Source organism: Oncorhynchus mykiss, chromosome 13 (assembly GCF_057628025.1).
Source record: "Oncorhynchus mykiss isolate SJ-2025 chromosome 13, ASM5762802v1, whole genome shotgun sequence".
NCBI lineage: Eukaryota > Metazoa > Chordata > Actinopteri > Salmoniformes > Salmonidae > Oncorhynchus > Oncorhynchus mykiss.
This window is the reverse complement of record NC_143034.1, coordinates 70897747-70918405: the sequence shown is the minus strand read 5'-3', so window position 1 is coordinate 70918405 and position 20659 is coordinate 70897747. Positions and strand designations below refer to the sequence as shown.

At 41.9% G+C, this 20659-nt stretch overlaps 1 protein-coding gene across 1 annotated transcript in view; it reads left to right on the top strand.

Annotated features, from left to right (window-relative positions):
• The window catches only part of LOC110486093 (transmembrane protein 235), a 29239-nt gene extending 12139 nt beyond the window's left edge, over nucleotides 1–17100 (top strand). Inside the window, exon 4 of the mRNA XM_036939193.2 lies at nucleotides 15998–17100. Coding sequence (XP_036795088.2) covers nucleotides 15998–16230 — 233 coding nt within the window. The 3' untranslated portion in view covers nucleotides 16231–17100. The remainder of the gene's footprint in view (nucleotides 1–15997) is intronic.
• The last annotated feature ends 3559 nt before the right edge of the window (nucleotides 17101–20659 follow it).

The window sequence follows — 20659 nt, the reverse complement described above, 5'->3', positions numbered from 1 at the left end:
AGGCCTTCAGAGTTCTACTGGGCTATGGAATTACTTAGTCTGGGCCTGTTTGAACTAGGCCTTCAGAGTTCTTCTGGGCTACGGTATTACTTAGTCTGGGCCTGTTTGAACAGGCCTTCAGAGTTCTACTGGGCTATGGTATTACTTAGTCTGGGCCTGTTTTATACAGGCCTTCAGAGTTCTACTGGGCTATGGTATTACTTAGTCTGGGCCTGTTTGAACAGGCCTTCAGAGTTCTACTGGGCTATGGTATTACTTAGTCTGGGCCTGTTTGAACAGGCCTTCAGAGTTCTACTGGGCTATGGTATTACTTAGTCTGGGCCTGTTTGAACAGGCCTTCAGAGTTCTACTGGGCTATGGTATTACTTAGTCTGGGCCTGTTTGAATAGGCCTTCAGAGTTCTACTGGGCTATGGTATTACTTAGTCTGGGCCTGTTTGAACAGGCCTTCAGAGTTCTACTGGGCTATGGTATTACTTAGTCTGGGCCTGTTTGAACTAGACCTTCCGAGTGCTACTTATATTTCACTCTGGTCTTCAGGCAGCAGGCTGGTTTGAATGAATGTTGTGATGAAAACACAAAGCACTATATTTTCCAGTTTTTTTCTCCTACCTGTCCAATATTACAGACATTACAGAGATCCATCTGTTCCGTCTTTGTACTGGATGTGCACACCTTCTACTTGAGACAAAGATAGACTCACTCAAACAAAACACACACACACACAAACTCACACAGACACACACCTCATACACACACAGACTCCTGTACTCACACACATGCATATGCCCATACTCACAAACACACGCACATACACGCACACTCACATACACACACACTCACAGACACACACACTCACAGACACACACACTCACAGACACACACACACACAGACAAGGCTGCTGTCCCATGTACTGCTACACGGTTGATTAATATACTGGATTCTCAACAGAGCTCACTGTAATATATCTGTTGCTGTAGATATCATTATTCATATATATTTTTGGTGTATATACTCATAGATTACGTTTGGATTAACAATAGTGTTATTTGGGTTGTTAACTAGATTAGTCCTAACATTCATGATTTAACTAGTTTAGTCCTAACATTCATGATTTAACTTGTTTAGTCCTAACATTCATGATTTAACTTGTTTAGTCCTAACATTCATGATTTAACTAGTTTAGTCCTTACATTCATGATTTAACTTGTTTAGTCCTAACATTCATGATTTAACTAGTTTAGTCCTAACATTCATGATTTAACTAGTTTAGTCCTAACATTCATGATTTAACTAGTTTAGTCCTAACATTCATGATTTAACTAGTTTAGTCCTAACATTCATGATTTAACTAGTTTAGTCCTAACATTCATGATTTAACTAGTTTAGTCCTAACATTCATGATTTAACTAGTTTAGTCCTAACATTCATCATTTAACTTGTTTAGTCCTAACATTCATCATTTAACTTGTTTAGTCCTAACATTCATCATTTAACTAGTTTAGTCCTAACATTCATGATTTAACTAGTTTAGTCCTAACATTCATGATTTAACTAGTTTAGTCCTAACATTCATGATTTAACTAGTTTAGTCCTAACATTCATGATTTAACTAGTTTAGTCCTAACATTCATGATTTAACTAGTTTAGTCCTAACATTCATGATTTAACTAGTTTAGTCCTAACATTCATCATTTAACTTGTTTAGTCCTAACATTCATCATTTAACTAGTTTAGTCCTAACATTCATGATTTAACTAGTTTAGTCCTAACATTCATCATTTAACTTGTTTAGTCCTAACATTCATCATTTAACTAGTTTAGTCCTAACATTCATGATTTAACTAGTTTAGTCCTAACATTCATGATTTAACTAGTTTAGTCCTAACATTCATGATTTAACTAGTTTTCGGTCCTAACATTCATAATTTAACTAGTTTAGTCCTAACATTCATGATTTAACTAGTTTAGTCCTAACATTCATCATTTAACTAGTTTAGTCCTAACATTCATAATTTCTTGTTCCCAGTGTTTTATTATTATTTGTGTACTTGGTTTTTTTTGTTCCTCTGTTAGGAGCCAGTAACACAAGGATTTCATTACAACCACTATAACATCTGATAAAGTGTGAACTACACCAATTGATTTGATCCTAGAATATAGCATTAGATAGGCCTACATTGGTGTCACAAACATAACGATGCTGACTGTTGTCAATCCAAAATCCAATGCATGACACCATACCTTGCCAAGGCATGTTTTTTTGTCCTGCTTAATTCAATGGTATCAACAAGCTAAATTAGAAGGGCTTATTCTATCTACAGGATCCATATTCGAACTACTGACATAGTTTGAACTACTGAGATAGTTTGAACTACTGACATAGTTTGAACTACTGACATAGTTTGAACTACTGACATAGTTTGAACTACTGACATAGTTTGAACTACTGACATAGTTTGAACTACTGACATAGTTTGAACTACTGACATAGTTTGAACTACTGACATAGTTCGAACTACTGACATAGTTTGAACTACTGACATAGTTTGAACTACTGACATAGTTTGAACTACTGACATAGTTTGAACTACTGACATAGTTTGAACTACTGACATAGTTTGAACTACTGACATAGTTTGAACTACTGAGATAGTTTGGGCTAGCAGGTTCATAAAAATGCTGCAAGCAAAGACACACAAGCTCATGGACAATGCCACACACCCACTCTACAGCAGGGTATGAAGCGCAGGAGCAGCTTCAGTAGCAGGTTCATCCTGCCCAGAAGCTCCACAGGGAGGTTTAGACGATCATTCTTACCCACAGCCATGAGGCTTTTCAATGATTAACTGATTTACGATGTCTTCTTCTTATAAATGTTGTTGTTGCTTGTTTCCCAAGAGGAGGATAAACAACAGCATTTCGTAACTCCTTGAATTGGATTGTGTCTTTTATGGCTACTAAGGTGCAGGTGCCTTCATATCTGTCTTAATGTGTGCTTTTGATCATATGTTTGTCATTGTTATGTATTGATGATGTTGACTGCTAAAACAATTTCCCAAGTACGGATCAATAAAGCATTACTCTACTCTCACAACTGAGCGAGTTTGGTCTGACAACTGATGCGAGTTTGGTCTGACAACTGAGGGAGAGGAAGTTTGGTCTGACAAGTGAGGGAGTTTGGTCTGACAAGTGAGGGAGTTTGATCTGACAAGTGAGGGAGTTTGGTCTGACAACTGAGGGAGTTTGATCTGACAAGTGAGGGAGTTTGATCTGACAAGTGAGGGAGTTTGATCTGACAAGTGAGGGAGTTTGGTCTGACAACTGAGGGAGTTTGATCTGACAAGTGAGGGAGTTTGGTCTGACAAGTGAGGGAGTTTGATCTGACAAGTGAGGGAGTTTGGTCTGACAAGTGAGGGAGTTTGGTCAGACAACTAAGGCAGTTTGGTCTGAATAACTGAGGTATAACAACTGAGGGAGTTTGGTCTAACAACTGAGGGAGTTTGGTCTAACAACTGAGGCAGTTTGGACAGACAACTTAGGGAGTTTGGACAGACAACTGAGGGAGTTTGGACAGACAACTGAGGGAGTTTGGACAGACAACTGAGGGAGTTTGGACAGACAACTGAGGGAGTTTGGACAGACAACTGAGGGAGTTTGGACAGACAACTGAGGGAGTTTGGTCTAAGAACTGAGGGAGTTTGGTCTAACAACTGAGGGAGTTTGGACAGACAACTGGGAGAGTTTGGTCTAACAACTGAGGGAGTTTGGACAGACAACTGAGGGAGTTTGGTCTAATAACTGAGGGAGTTTGGACAGACAGCTGGGGAAGTTTGGTCAGACAACTGGGGGAGTTTGGTCAGACAACTGAGGGAGTTTGGTCTAACAACTGAGGGAGTTTGGACAGACAACTGAGGGAGTTTGGACAAACAACTGAGGGAGTTTGGACAGACAACTGAGGGAGTTTGGACAAACAACTGAGGGAGTTTGGACAGACAACTGGGGGAGTTTGGTCTAACAACTGAGGTAGTTTGGTCAGACAACTGAGGGAGTTTGGTCTAACAACTGGGGGAGTTTGGTCTAACAACTGAGGTAGTTTGGTCAGACAACTGAGGGAGTTTGGTCTAACAACTGAGGGAGTTTGGACAGACAACTGGGGGAGTTTGGTCAGACAACTGAGGGAGTTTGGTCTAACAACTGAGGGAGTTTGGACAGACAACTGGGGGAGTTTGGTCTAACAACTGAGGGAGTTTGGTCAGACAACTGACAATGTCCTAATATAGATGCCATGTATGGGCTGGATGTTTATGTCTTCTACGTGGTAGGAGGTACAGCTCTATTCAGTCAGATCTACTTTAGCATTAAGACAAATCCCATGCAGCCTTGTTTACAAGTTCGAACACTGGAATGTGAGATGTAATGTACACCTCAGTTAGGAAGAGAAAAATCCTCATTATTTAGTTGATTTGAACATTACTTCTATATAGCCTTCACTTTCTCCTTCTGAACTTTTAATGTGAGTGGAGTGGGTGTGGCTTCAATTATTTCAAGAGCAGCTGATCACGGATTTGACAGCTCCAATGCAGTTCTATCTCCGACACCACTCCATAAGGAACATAGACCATTGACAAATATCCCTCACCTCACTCTGAGTAACAGTTTCCTTGAGAAGTCTGGCAGGTTGCGTGATTATCGCTGGAGGCTAGCTTGTCCAGAGTTCAGCTGGAGAGCAGCCTGCTGGAGGAAACCAGTCAACACAACATCCATCACATCATTTATAAGATTAGCTGAATGCCACAAACCTAAAGGAACATCATTTAATCCTGGTTCAAGTGGAAAATCCTACTTGTGGATGAAGCATGCAAACTAAAAAGGAAGATGTTTAACTGTTGAAATCCTCCTCCTTATATTGGGATGATCATTTCCTCTAAAGCACCCATTCCAGTTACAGCCTTATAAAATGGAATCTAAATCTGTGTATCTAGGTAACTCTTGGATCACCCCTGGACATTATTACAGGTAGCTAAGAGTACGGCTGTTAATAGGACACCCCTGAAAAGCCCTACCAGCCTACCATTAAATGGAGGTAAGGAGCTGCTTAATGGGATGAAAGGAACACTGCATCACCACCACCACGGTAGCTAATGGCTCTGCCTAAGTAACAGAGTTTGAAATGTGGTGGTTGGAGCCGTCCATTTGGTATCCTTTGGGTGGCTCAAACCGTTGGAACGAATCAAGGGGAAGTGGTACTCGCTATGAAAGCAATGTGACATCCGTAACACCTGCACTGGGCCTATTTTAAGGCTGTCCTTATGGAGAAGGTGAATGAAGGGTATCCATGCAAAAGGAAATAGATTAAATAGGTTTAATTGAGCTTGAGGACCGAGCTTTCTGAAAATTCCTACATTTGGCTTTAGAGTGGGAAGTAATGACAAGCTAGAGAAAGGCAAGGTCCTAATATAATATATTAATATAATAATATAACAATATATGCCATTTAGCAGACGCTTTTATCCAAAGCGACTTACAGTCATGTGTGGAGACATTTTACGTACAGTATGGTAAATGTGACCCAATTTGAAGTACTGTATTCCAAGACTATAAAACACAGAGGCTGTTCACTCATAGTGTACCTCTCTCCTTCTGTTTGTTCCTCTGAGATTCGGTAGCTGTTTTTATTTTTTTATCAATAAAACAATTGTAATCCTCTTTGAAACCAGTAACAACATTCCACAGCCGAAATAGAATCTACAGAGGCACTTCATTTGACACATTAGTCTTCATTTGCGGGCATAACGTGTTGTTCTGGTCCATGCAGGAGTCTACCTGCAGGAAAAACTGGTTGCCCATTGTGGATATACATGTGGATTTGTTTTTCAGTGTACATCAATCAACATTTGTTTTCCTGCTTGTGTCCCTGCTGTCCACCACAACAACCTCCCGTCCTCCAGAGGGAGAGGCTGTTCAGTATGAGCACCACGTACTGTAGTCATCTCCGTCCTGTTTACCGTAGTAATAGCCCTACCATCTCCTGAGCCCACACCTGTGCTCACATCTGACTTTACTCAAATTCTCATTATGCCAGTCTCCCAACAGACCCTAAAACAGTCTGGCTCAGTGGGAAGCTAGGGTGGATATTAGAACAGAGGACACTGGACATTAGAACTGTTCTAGAGACAGATATATTTTAGAGTCAGTTCTAGAGCTGGATCTATTCTAGTCAGATCTGTTCTAGAGTCAGTTCTAGAGCTAGATCTGTTCTAGAGCCAGATGTGTTTTAGAGTCAGTTCTAGAGCTGGATCTATTCTAGTCAGATCTGTTCTAGAGTCAGTTCTAGAGCTAGCTCTGTTCTAGAGTCAGATCTGTCTCTGTTATAATATCCACACTAGCATCCCACTTAGTATTCATAGTTCATGAACTATGACGCAGTGTATTGGGCATCCATTGTAAGTGTTGTGCTAGTATTGACATGAGAACATCACCCTCAGGACATGGAGTTGTTGCTTTTCTCAGTCACAAATGATTATTACCATAGGGCCTGGTCATTGGCCAACATGCCCAAACACACACATTACAAGACATTGTTTCCAATCAATCAGATCTTTGGTCTTGTATGGTTTTTGTGCCTGTCCAGTCTCTCATGGGAATGTTTGTGACAAACACCTTTGAGGGGTGCTACAAATACTCTTACCCACAATGAAACAGTGTCTAAAACCCACAAACACTATTACCCACAATGAAACGTTGTCTAAAACCCACAAACACTATTACCCACAATGAAACGTTGTCTAAAACCCACAAACACTCTTACCCACAATGAAACGTTGTCTAAAACCCACAAACACTCTTACCCACAAGGAAATGTCTAAAATCCACAAACACTCTTTCCCACAAGGAAATGTCTCAAATCCACAAACACTCTTACCCACAAAGAAATGTCTCAAATCCACAAACACTCTTACCCACAATGAAAAGTTGTCTAAAACCCTCAAACACTCTTACCCACAATGAAACGCTGTCTAAAACTCACAAAGAAATTGTATTCAACAGGGAGCACTGAGAGCAATGTCAGCTATGATCTTTCAGCATTATCAGGGTAACACACAGGCTTATGTTTCTGTGTTATCAGGGTAACACACAGGCTTATGTTTCAGCGTTATCAGGGTAACACACAGGCTTATGTTTCTGCGTTATCAGGGTAACACACAGGCTTATGTTTCTGCGTTATCAGGGTAACACACAGGCTTATGTTTCTGCGTTATCAGGGTAACACACAGGCTTATGTTTCTGCGTTATCAGGGTAACACACATGCTTATGTTTCTGCATTATCAGGGTAACACACAGGCTTATGTTTCTGCGTTATCAGGGTAACACACAGGCTTATGTTTCTGCGTTATCAGGGTAACACACAGGCTTATGTTTCAGCGTTATCAGGGTAACACACAGGCTTATGTTTCTGCGTTATCAGGGTAACACACAGGCTTATGTTTCTGTGTTATCAGGGTAACACACAGGCTTTATTTCAGCATTATCAGGGTAACACACAGGCTTATGTTTCTGCGTTATCAGGGTAACACACAGGCTTATGTTTCTGCGTTATCAGGGTAACACACAGGCTTATGTTTCAGCGTTATCAGGGTAACACACAGGCTTATGTTTCAGTGTTATCAGGGTAACACACAGGCTTATGTTTCTGGGTAATTCTCTAAGAGCTTTCCACACCTAGATTGTCCTACAATTTGTCCAAATAATACCTTTAAAATTCTTCAAATTGATTGTTGATCATTGCTAGACAACAATTTTCATTTCATTTTATCATTTTCATTTTCAAGCTTCAACGTCACACAACTCTCCTTCCATGGCCTCCAACTGCTCTTTAATGCAAATAAAACTAAATGCATACTCTTCAACCGATCACTGCCCGCACCTGCAAGCCCGTCCAGCATCACTACTCTGGACGGTTCTGACTTAGAATATATTGACAACTACAAATACCTAGGTGTCTGGTTAGACTGTAAACTCTCCTTCCAGACTCACATTAAACATCTCCAATCCAAAATTAAATCTAGAACCAGCTTCTTATTTTGCAACAGAGCCTCCTCCACTCATGCTGCAAACATACCCTCGTAAAACTGACCATCCTACCAATCCTCGACTTTGGCAATGTCATTTACAATATAACCTCCAACACTCTACTCAACAAATTGGATGCAGTCTATCACAGTGCCATCCATTTTGTCACCAAAGCCCCATATACTACCCACCACTGCGACCTGTATAATCTCGTTGGCTGGCCCTCGCTTCATACTCGTCGCCAAACCCACTGGCTCCAGGTCATCTACAAGTCTCCGCTAGGTAAAGCCCCACCTTATCTCAGCTCACTGGTCACCATAGCAGCACCCACCAGTAGCACGCGCTCCAGCAGGTATATCTCACTGGTTACCCCCAAAGCCAATTCTTCCTTTGGCCGCCTCTCCTTCCAGTTCTCTGCTGCCAATGACTGGAACGAACTGCAAAAATCTTTGAAGCTGGAGACTCTTACCTCCCTCACTAGCTTTAAGCTGTCAGAGCAGCTCACAGATTACTGCACCTGTACATAGCTCATCTGTAAATAGCCCATCCAATCTACCTCATCCCCATACTGTATTAATTTATCTTGCTCCTTTGCACCTCTTATCCTACCTCATTTGCACATGCTGTATATAGATTTTTCTACTGTATTATTGATTGTATGTTTTGTTTATTCCATGTGTAACTCTGTGTTGTTGTATGTGTCGAACTGCTTTGCTTTATCTTGACCTGGTCGCAGTTGCAAATGAGAACTTGTTCTCAACTAGCCTACATGGTTAAATAAAGGTGTTCTCAACTAGCCTACCTGGTTAAATAAAGGTGTTCTCAACTGTACTACCTGGTTAAATAAAGGTGAAAAATATATATATATAAGTCAAAACTGTAACTCGGCCACATGAACATTCACTATCTATTTGGTAAGCAACTCCAGTGTAGATTTGGCCTTGTGTTTTAGGTTATTGTTCTGCTGAAAGGTGAATTAATCTCCCAGTGTCTGGTGGAAAGCAGACTGAACCAAGTTTTCCTCTAGGATTTTGCCTGCACTTAGCTCCATTCTGTTTGTTTTTATCCTGAAAAACTCCCCAGTCCTAAGCAATTACAAGCATACCCATAACATGATGCAACCATCACTATGCTTTAAAATATGGAGAGTGGTACTCAGTAATGTGTTGTATTGGATTTGTCCCAAACATAGCACTTTGCATTCAGGACAAAAAGGTAATTGCTTGGCCACATTTTTTTGCAGCATTTACTTTATTGCCTTGTTGCAAACAGGATACATTTTTTGGAATATATTTATTCTGTACATGCTTCCGTCTTTTCGCTCTGTCAATTAGGTTAGTATTGTGAAGTAACTACAATGTTGTTGATGCATTCTCAGTTTTCTCCTATCACAGCCATTAAACTATGCAACTGTTTTAACGTCACCATTGGCCTCATGGTGAAATCCCAGAGCGGTTTCCTTCCTCTCTGGCAACTGAGTTAGGAAGGAAGCCTGTATCTTTGTAGTGACTGAGTGCATTGATTCACCATCCAGTGTATTTTTAAAAATCCATCTCTGTGGTCTTTGTAGTTGAATCTGTGTTTGAAATTCATGTTAAACACTATTATTGCACACAGAGTGAGTCCATGTAATTTATTATGTGACTTCTAAAGATTTTTTTTTTTACTTCAGAACGTATTTAGGCTTGCCATAACAAAGGGGTTTAGTACTTATTGACTCAATACATTTAAGCTTTTCATTTTTAATTAATTGATAAACATGTAGAAAAACATATTTCCATTTTGAAGGCCAGTGTAGGCCAGTGAGCAAACATCTCAATGTAATCCATTTTAAATTAAGGCTGCAACACAACAACATTTGGAAACAGTAAAAGGGTGTAAATACTTTCTGAAGGCTCTGTAAATATACATTTAACATGACCCCCCAGGACATTTAACATGACCCCCCAGGACATTTAACATGACCCCCCAGGACATTTAACATGACCCCCCAGGACATTTAACATGACCCCCCAGGACATTTAATATGACCCCCCAGGACATTTAACATGACCCCCCAGGACATTTAACATGACCCCCCAGGACATTTAACATGACCCCCCAGGACAGGGAGGACACTTCACATAATGACTTTCCCAGAATCAAAGAAAAATAAACACTCGGATGTCTGCAATGACCATGACAATGGCTTACATGTATTAGGGACACACAGGCCAGCTCATGTTTCTGTGTGTCAGACTTCTCCCTCAGGGCCATGACATTCTCTTGTGACTGACAAGTATATCTATTTGCATCATTTTATTTCAGACCAATGTTTTTCATATTCTGAAGAGTTTTGAATCTAGAGAAGTGTCATGACCAAATCTAAGGAGGCTACATAACCTAAGTATGCTTCAATAAGATTCATGTTGCAACAACATATTTTAGTTGTGTACAGAGGAAGTGGTCCATCAAAATGTATAATCTCTTCCAAGGCCACATTAGTAACAAACGCACGTCTACTGCTTCCTTGTTAGCAGAACATCAGTGTAATTGGCCCTAATTCACTCTCAAAGGCGCTGCTTGAATTAATTAATGTTAATCATATTTACAAATTAGGTACAGCCTCCACCCCTTTTATTTAAAGGGGGAATCCAGGATTGGTTGTTTGGGTAAACGTCTCAGGGATGGGGCTGGAGAAATGTAACCACTGTCACATTCATAGAGAGAGCTATGGATGTAATGACTGACCATCCATGAGCTCAAACGTCTAGTTAGAACCATGTTTAGAGGCCATATAGTGGTTGTTTAAGTTTACACTATTTTCAAACAATGGAGTAAAACAAGCTCATATTTTGGGTTCTGATGGGGTACGACAGTTAAACTAACCTCAGAATCAGAATCACCTTAATTCGCCAGGCACATTTAGATTCACATGCTCAGAATTGTACTTGGTGATATGGTGCTGCTAGGGATAACATTTAGAGAAAGACAGTTTACACAAAGTTTACATATATTATATTCAAGTAGGTTATTAAATAAAAATAAATAAATAAAAGGTAGAGTGAACATAGACTTTAAGAGAGGAATGAGGATTCTGTAAGTTATTCAATGTCTATACAGTCTATCAGAAATACAAAAATGTTTTTGTTCCCATGTTGTATTTGAATGTTTGTTGTATGTGTATTATAATTCAACTACTGTTTGCACTGTAACTGTGGGAAAAAAACTATACAAATAGTTTTGAAAAATAAAAAAGTGAAAATCATGGATGTACCAATCACGGATTGCCCCTTTAACACCTTGTGACGTGTTCAGGTTATGATCTGTTGTAAAGTTAGACGTTTTCAGAAAACACCTCCCTCCGCTTGATTATTCAGCTCATAGTCCAGGTAATTAGGGCTCTGAGCTGAGCGTGAAATTAGATCAAGTCTGGAATTTAGATGGGTATTTAAAAAGCCAGGCTATTCTAATAAGGGGCACAGATGTTTGTAAATGGACAATCATTATAGCTTTTTGTATCCCTTGAATGTCTGTTCTTTGTTCGTGTGTAAATGCCACACAGTTCAAAGATCTAAATATAATCATCTATCATTATTGCTGTTTGTGAATTAATTTCACATACTATGCAATATATCTTTTTTGTCTGTGTGTTAAAGTCATTATGACATTGGACTAGTTGTTTCATGTATTGCATTTACAATGGACTAGTTGTTTCATGTATTGCATTTACAGCTGCACCATCGAGAGCATCCTGACCGGTTGCATCACCGCCTGGTATGGCAACTTCTTGGCATTTGACCGTAAAGCACTACAGAGGTTAGTGCGTACGGCCCAGTACAACACTGGGTCCAAGCTTCCAGCCATCCAGGACCTCTATACCAGGCGGTGTCAGAGGAAGGCCCAAAAAATTGTCTGAGACTCCAGCCACCCAAGTCATAGACTGTTCTCTCTGCTACCGCACGGCAAGCAGTACCGGAGCGCCAAGTCTGGGACCAAGAGGCTTCTAAACAGCTTCTACCCCCAAGCCATAAGACTCCTGAACAATTAATCAAATGGCCACCGGACTATTTACATTGACACCCCCCCCCCCCCCTCCTCCATTTGTTTTGTACACTGCTGCTACTTGCTGTTTATTATCTATGCATAGTCACTTCACCCCGACCTACATGTACAAATGACCTCTAACCTGCACCCCTGCACGCTGACTCGGTACCGGTACCCCCTGTATATAGCCTCGTTATTGTTATTTTATTGTGTTACTTTTTATACATTTTTACTTTAGTATATTTGGTAAATGTTTTCTTAACTCTTCTTGAACTGCACTGTTGGTTAAGGTAATTGTAAGTAAGCATTTCACGGTGTTAGGTTCTTATTTTCCAGAGTAAATAACTCACAGACACTAGAGAAGCTTTAACCAAGTTGTAATTATTCCCAAAGGTTCTGTACAGCTGTATTCAGTCAACCCAACACTTCTCCTCACCTCCTCACCTCAACCCCTCCTTCACCTAATCCACAGATGTCCATCTGTCTCCCCTGTATCAACACGGTGCTCTGCTCCCGTCCCCCAACACATTCCAACACATTCCACAGCTATCTGTCTTTCTACAGATATTCTATGCTTCTTCTCTATCATTTATTTTATATCTCAATGTTCAAAATGTCGAATCCAACAACGGTAAGGTCTGCACTTGTTGTATTCGGCGCATGTGACAAATACAGTTTGATTTGATTTGAACTAAAGATAAAGAACATGATGAGGATGTAAACAGACTGTGTACTAGAAGGCACCCTATTCCCTACATAGTACACTACTTTTGAACAGAGGTATATTGGCCCATGTCAAAAAGTAGTGCACTATGTAGGGAATAGGGTGCCATTTGGGACACTGACAGAGAGATTGAGAGGATGTTGGAATGTTTGCAAACATTTTCCTCATAACTAGATTATAATAATGTTGACACAGCGTGAAAAGCCCATCTAGCTGGGATTACATCATCTCCATCAGATCGTTATACTGTAACTTAATGCATCAATTATGTATTATACCTCACAGGGTATAATTAAAAACTGATTAGGTAAATAGGTTGAATTCAATGGATAGTAGTAGTGTGTTTCTGTGGACAACAAGCTGGAACAAGCTAGCTCTATGACGATACTACTGACCTCGGTGGTCTCCATGGGAAAATGAGAGGAAACAGCGAACAAAGCCTGCGGTTGTAATATTGCCTGTTGGTCTTTTGTTTATGGGAAAACAACTAGACTGTGGGTATACTGTGGAATTGAGTGTTGAGATGTCTGAGATATTAGCTCAGCGGTCGAGAGATGGTCTCATGAATCATTTATTTTTGCCCTCATAGCTATAACAGGTCTTATACTGTAGAAACAGATGGGGATTTGTAACCGCACTCCCCAGCTTGAAGTGCCTCTAGTCACACTGCTGAATTTATAGCTATTCACTAGTGTAGTTGGCTAAGACGTGATCAAGGAGGGCGGTCATTTGTGTTTGTGAGGCAGTGGTCCAGGGTTCTAGTCTCGGGGTGAGTTGGCTAAGACGTGATCAAGGAGGGTGGTCAGGTGTGTTTGTGAGGCAGTGGTCCAGGGTTCTAGTCTCGGGGTGAGTTGGCTAAGACGTGATCAAGGAGGGTGGTCAGGTGTGTTTGTGAGACAGTGGTCCAGGGTTCTAGTCTCGGGGTGAGTTGGCTAAGACGTTATCAAGGAGGGTGGTCAGGTGTGTTTGTGAGACAGTGGTCCAGGGTTCTAGTCTCGGGGTGAGTTGGCTAAGACGTTATCAAGGAGGGTGGTCAGGTGTGTTTGTGAGGCAGTGGTCCAGGGTTCTAGTCTCGGGGTGAGTTGGCTAAGACGTGATCAAGGAGGGCGGTCATTTGTGTTTGTGAGGCAGTGGTCCAGGGTTCTAGTCTCGGGGTGAGTTGGCTAAGACGTGATCAAGGAGGGTGGTCAGGTGTGTTTGTGAGGCAGTGGTCCAGGGTTCTAGTCTCGGGGTGAGTTGGCTAAGACGTGATCAAGGAGGGTGGTCAGGTGTGTTTGTGAGACAGTGGTCCAGGGTTCTAGTCTCGGGGTGAGTTGGCTAAGACGTTATCAAGGAGGGTGGTCAGGTGTGTTTGTGAGACAGTGGTCCAGGGTTCTAGTCTCGGGGTGAGTTGGCTAAGACGTTATCAAGGAGGGTGGTCAGGTGTGTTTGTGAGGCAGTGGTCCAGGGTTCTAGTCTCGGGGTGAGTTGGCTAAGACGTGATCAAGGAGGGCGGTCATTTGTGTTTGTGAGGCAGTGGTCCAGGGTTCTAGTCTTGGGGTGAGTTGGCTAAGACGTGATCAAGGAGGGCGGTCAGGTGTGTTTGTGAGGCAGTTGTCCAGGGTTCTAGTCTTGGGGTGAGTTGGCTAAGACGTGATCAAGGAGGGTGGTCAGGTGTGTTTGTGAGGCAGTTGTCCAGGGTTCTAGTCTCGGGGTGAGTTGGCTAAGACGTGATCAAGTAGGGTGGTCAGGTGTGTTTGTGAGGCAGTTGTCCAGGGTTCTAGTCTCGGGGTGAGTTGGCTAAGACGTTATCAAAGAGGGTGGTCAGGTGTGTTTGTGAGGCAGTGGTCCAGGGTTCTAGTCTCGGGGTGAGTTGGCTAAGACGTGATCAAGGAGGGCGGTCATTTGTGTTTGTGAGGCAGTGGTCCAGGGTTCTAGTCTTGGGGTGAGTTGGCTAAGACGTGATCAAGGAGGGCGGTCAGGTGTGTTTGTGAGGCAGTTGTCCAGGGTTCTAGTCTTGGGGTGAGTTGGCTAAGACGTGATCAAGGAGGGTGGTCAGGTGTGTTTGTGAGGCAGTTGTCCAGGGTTCTAGTCTCGGGGTGAGTTGGCTAAGACGTGATCAAGTAGGGTGGTCAGGTGTGTTTGTGAGGCAGTTGTCCAGGGTTCTAGTCTCGGGGTGAGTTGGCTAAGACGTGATCAAAGAGGGTGGTCAGGTGTGTTTGTGAGGCAGTGGTCCAGGGTTCTAGTCTCAGGGTGAGTTGGCTAAGACGTGATCAAGGAGGGTGGTCAGGTGTGTTTGTGAGGCAGTTGTCCAGGGTTCTAGTCTTGGGGTGAGTTGGCTAAGACGTGATCAAGGAGGGTGGTCAGGTGTGTTTGTGAGGCAGTGGTCCAGGGTTCTAGTCTCAGGGTGAGTTGGCTAAGACGTGATCAAGGAGGGTGGTCAGGTGTGTTTGTGAGGCAGTTGTCCAGTGTTCTAGTCTTGGGGTGAGTTGGCTAAGACGTGATCAAGGAGGGTGGTCAGGTGTGTTTGTGAGGCAGTTGTCCAGGGTTCTAGTCTTGGGGTGAGCTTGTTAGGGATGAAGTGGTTAAGCTAAGCAAGCACAGGGATGTCTGTCACACTTACTATGACTGTGGCATGTGTTTTTCTTGCCAACCTTAGTTGAATGCACTGACCAGAAGGCCAGAATACTGATAATTACAACTCTGAGGTCAAGACCCACTAGATAACCTTGTACATTGTGTTGCATGACAGCTGTGTGCTAATACCTCTAGCGGATCTCAAACGTCTTTTCCCACAATCCTCTCACCTCACCTCCTCTTGAAACCCATTGGAAGAGATGGTCCGAGGGGAGGGACCTCAGATCTTCTCCAATGCTTTTTTATGCATCCAACAGAATCAATTATAAATAGATATCAACGCCGGACACTCCCAAGAGTCAATCTATAATTAGAACAATGAAGGAAATACTTGATCACTCACTGTATTTGAGTAACTTGGATTCAATCCAATGCACGTTCCAGAACAGCGAACACAGCTTTTGGTGGAGGTCGCATTCATGGTAAATACTGCAGATAATGGCAAGAACGTAAATTAACTTTAAAAAGTGTATTGTCAGCTGTCTAGTGTTCTGCTCTATAATGTGCCTTTGGTTGAATCCCGGCCAAACTTTGACTATCTGTCTGTATCCATCCAGGTCTCTTCACCCTCTCCGGGTTGAGCGTTTACGTCAGCTACTGCCAACGGGCTCGGGAACTGTTGGAACCTGAGATTCTGGCCAGCGTCCATGTGTCCTATGGCTGGTCGTTGGGTATGGCCTGTCTCTCCTTCAGCCTGGAGGTGACCGCAGGCCTGCTGCTAATGCTGGCTGCACGTAAGGCCCATCTCATGGGACGTGACCATGGAGTCACCATTATCGCCATGGCCTGAAGAGGGAAAGAGAACGGACTGAAACTGGAAGGGACTTCTGGAAGGGTCCATTCAGAATCAGTCATTTTCATTCTCTGTTGCCAAACATTTTAAAATGTTTTCTGTTGCGTGTCCTAATGAACACGACCCCTGACTGTGACCACTGATCAAACTCCCCAGTTCATTGCAACTCCAAAGGACTGACTTGTATGTTACATGTTCTAGCTTTCTCCTCTGAGCTACTGGTCCATATTAGGACAGTCTCAGGGGCAAAATAACTTGGCTCCACAATTCATCCCGCTCTGGACACATGGTCTCATTATTGTGGGCAGCAGCTCTATTTTGCTAATTAAAATAAATTTGCAAGGATCCAATCATACACAAGGACACACAAAAATACACTCTTTCTGGCAATATTACATAGCAATTCACTAGATTTGAATGCTACAAAGGAGCAATGCTTTCGCATCCTCAATGGCTGGAGGGCAACAGTAGTTAATAAGGCTTTGATTACTTAGCTCCTCTATTTCCTCTTTGGTTTACTCAGGGTTCACAGCCCAGAAGCTACTTTCAGCACATTCCATACATTGTCACAATCCACTAATTTATTCATGTTGTGGCTCTTTGCTAATCAATGAGTTGTTGTGAGATGAAGAAAGACACAACGTTAATCACTAGGACATTATTGCTGTAGGGAAGATTGGTTTTGGTTTCTCAGTCCACTTGTCTCTGTGATTGTGTATCGTAATGATAATAGGCATTGTAGAATTTAATCTGGAAAAAAGGAAATGATCCAAGTTTCAAAATGCTTTAAGCTAATAATTGTCTAGTAGACAGATGCCTGCCTTGTACTTGTAACATTAAATCATACGGACTATGAGGGCTAACAAAGGAAATTGGTTTGTTGTGTTTGCTGCAGCACATCCTAATGACCCTAACATACGCAACTCCTCACCCTCACAATGTAGAACAATGATCATTAGTCTGAAATACTGTCTCAGTGGGCTATTTTAGTCCCACACACAGTAGCTGCCCTCATTCACAAGTTCCCCTTGGGGTTTCCACCTGCAATTAGTGCCAAAGGTCAATTGCATACCAGTAGTAACAAAGGACAAAAAAAAGGTTCATAAACCCAACTAATCTGCAGAGAGAGATCAGCTACTGTACTTACCAGAAACAATAACTCTTCCTAAAGAGATAGATCAGCTACTGTACTTACCAGAAACAAAACCCTTCCTAAAGAGAGAGATCAGCTACTGTACTTACCAGAAACAAAACCCTTCCTACAGAGAGAGATCAGCTACTGTACTTACCAGAAACAATAACCCTTCCTACAGAGAGAGATCAGCTACTGTATGTACCAGAAACAATAACCCTTCCTACAGAGAGAGATCAGCTACTGTACTTACCAGAAACAATAACCCTTCCTACAGAGAGAGATCAGCTACTGTACTTACCAGAAACAATAACCCTTCCTACAGAGAGAGATCAGCTACTGTACTTACCAGAAACAAAACCCTTCCTAAAGAGAGAGATCAGCTACTGTATGTACCAGAAACAATAACCCTTCCTACAGAGAGAGATCAGCTACTGTACTTACCAGAAACAATAACCCTTCCTAAACAGAGAGATCAGATGCAGGTTGAGAGAGACGATCTTCAGACAAGTTCTCTGTGCTAGGTGAGTTATAAACCCTGAGAATGAGTTAACTGTCATGAAAGGTGTGTGTCCATGTGGGTGTTTTTCAGTCGGTTCCTCTGTTCTCATCAACAGATCTACCTTCTCAACAGGGACGGAGGAATTTGGAATCCAGTTTGTGCTTCATCTCTATTGAGGTGAAATCATGGGATGAGAACAGACAGGACTGTCTGAGGAGAGACGCAGACCTGGTGATCATAAACAGCTGAGAGGAACAGGTGAGAGAGAGAGGAGAGGGGAGATGAGAGGAAAGGAGAGAGAGAGAGAGGGGAGAGGGGAGATGAGAGGAAAGGAGAGAGAGAGAGAGAGAGAGAGAGAGAGAGAGAGAGAGAGAGAGAGAGAACAATAAGGGAGTCTGTTTAAAAATGACAGACGGATTAAAACCATTTCAGAGAGAGAGAGCTGAAGTATCATATGTGAGTGGGCAGAGTAGAAAGTCAGTGAATTATGTTCATGATTTTTCTCTGCTATTATCAGGTATTTATCCATGCATTACACAGGCATGAATTCTAGCTTTCCAAAAATGACCCGGTTATCCAGAAATCCCGGTTAGAACATGGCTGGAATCATGGGGTAATTAGGGAATTGTTGTAAAGTTAGCGGATTTTTGCAACGCTATACCGATGTTAGCTGATTTATTCCAGTGTGTTCCAGGTCCAGGAGTGAAGAACAGTGTTATCACCTAAAGAAAGCGTTGATCATTAAATGCCACTGGACATTGGAGGTTCTCTGTATTGTTACAAGGGGAGCGGACAGTGTAATAACTATCATGGCAGGGAGGACTGTGCTGAACGATGGTCATATTCTTCTAGCCCAGAGGAAAGCTGGAGCGATACACTGTGCAGTGAATCACACTTCTGGATCTGTGAGAAGGTATCCATCACTAAAACTCAATCCCACACAGTTCAACTGAAGTTCAACCGAAGTGAACTACTCCCTTATAGAAAATGACATCTGTGTCATCTTACCTGGGTTTTTATTATGCTCAAACTCCTTTCAAACCCTAATGTTGCTAACATTAAATTGTGTTGACTCTTGGGGCTGAAAATGGTTTCTCATACTAATCAATCACAACTTACTCACGTATCACCTTGTGGAATGGCAATATGTGTGAGACTATACACTCAAAGTGACATGATAAGTGAAAACACGTTGTGGAGTATGTCTGAATCAAATGTTTATCACATGGTACACCTATAATAGCTATGTAGTCAGTGTGACTCATAAACCTACCATATATGTAGTCAGCGTGACTCATAGACCTACTGTACCATATATGTAGTCAGTGTGACTCATAAACCTACCATACATGTAGTCAGTGTGACTCATAGACCTACAGTACCATATATGTAGTCAGTGTGACTCATAGACCTACAGTACCATATATGTAGTCAGTGTGACTCATAGACCTACAGTACCATATATGTAGGCAGTGTGACTCATAGACCTACTGTACCATATATGTAGTCAGTGTGACTCATAAACCTACCATATATGTAGTCAGTGTGACTCATAGACCTACTGTACCATATATGTAGTCAGTGTGACTCATAGACCTACTGTACCATATACAGGTATGTAGTCAGTGTGACCCATAGACCTACTGTACCATATATGTAGTCAGTGTGACTCATAGACCTACAGTACCATATATGTAGTCAGTGTGACTCATAGACCTACAGTACCATATATGTAGGCAGTGTGACTCATAGACCTACTGTACCATATATGTAGTCAGTGTGACTCATAAACCTACCATATATGTAGTCAGTGTGACTCATAGACCTACTGTACCATATATGTAGTCAGTGTGACTCATAGACCTACTGTACCATATACAGGTATGTAGTCAGTGTGACCCATAGACCTACTGTACCATATATGTAGTCAGTGTGACTCATAGACCTACTGTACCATATATGTAGTCAGTGTGACTCATAAACCTACCATATATGTAGTCAGTGTGACTCATAGACCTACTGTACCATATATGTAGTCAGTGTGACTCATAGACCTACTGTACCATATACAGGTATGTAGTCAGTGTGACCCATAGACCTACTGTACCATATATGTAGTCAGTGTGACTCATAGACCTACAGTACCATATATGTAGTCAGTGTGACTCATAGACCTACAGTACCATATATGTAGGCAGTGTGACTCATAGACCTACTGTACCATATATGTAGTCAGTGTGACTCATAAACCTACCATATATGTAGTCAGTGTGACTCATAGACCTACTGTACCATATATGTAGTCAGTGTGACTCATAGACCTACTGTACCATATACAGGTATGTAGTCAGTGTGACCCATAGACCTACTGTACCATATATGTAGTCAGTGTGACTCATAGACCTACTGTACCATATGTGTAGTCAGTGTGACCCATAGACCTACTGTAGCATATATGTAGTCAGTGTGACTCATAGACCTACTGTACCATATATGTAGTCAGTGTGACTCATAGACCTACTGTACCATATACAGTATGTAGTCAGTGTGACTCATAGACCTACTGTACCATAAACAGTATGTAGTCAGTGTGACTCATAGACCTACTGTACCATATATGTAGTCAGTGTGACTCAGAGGCATACAGTACCATATATGTAGTCAGTGTGACTCATAGACCTACTGTACCATATATGTAGTCAGTGTGACTCATAGACCTACTGTACCATATACAGTATGTAGTCAGTGTGACTCATAGACCTACTGTACCATAAACAGTATGTAGTCAGTGT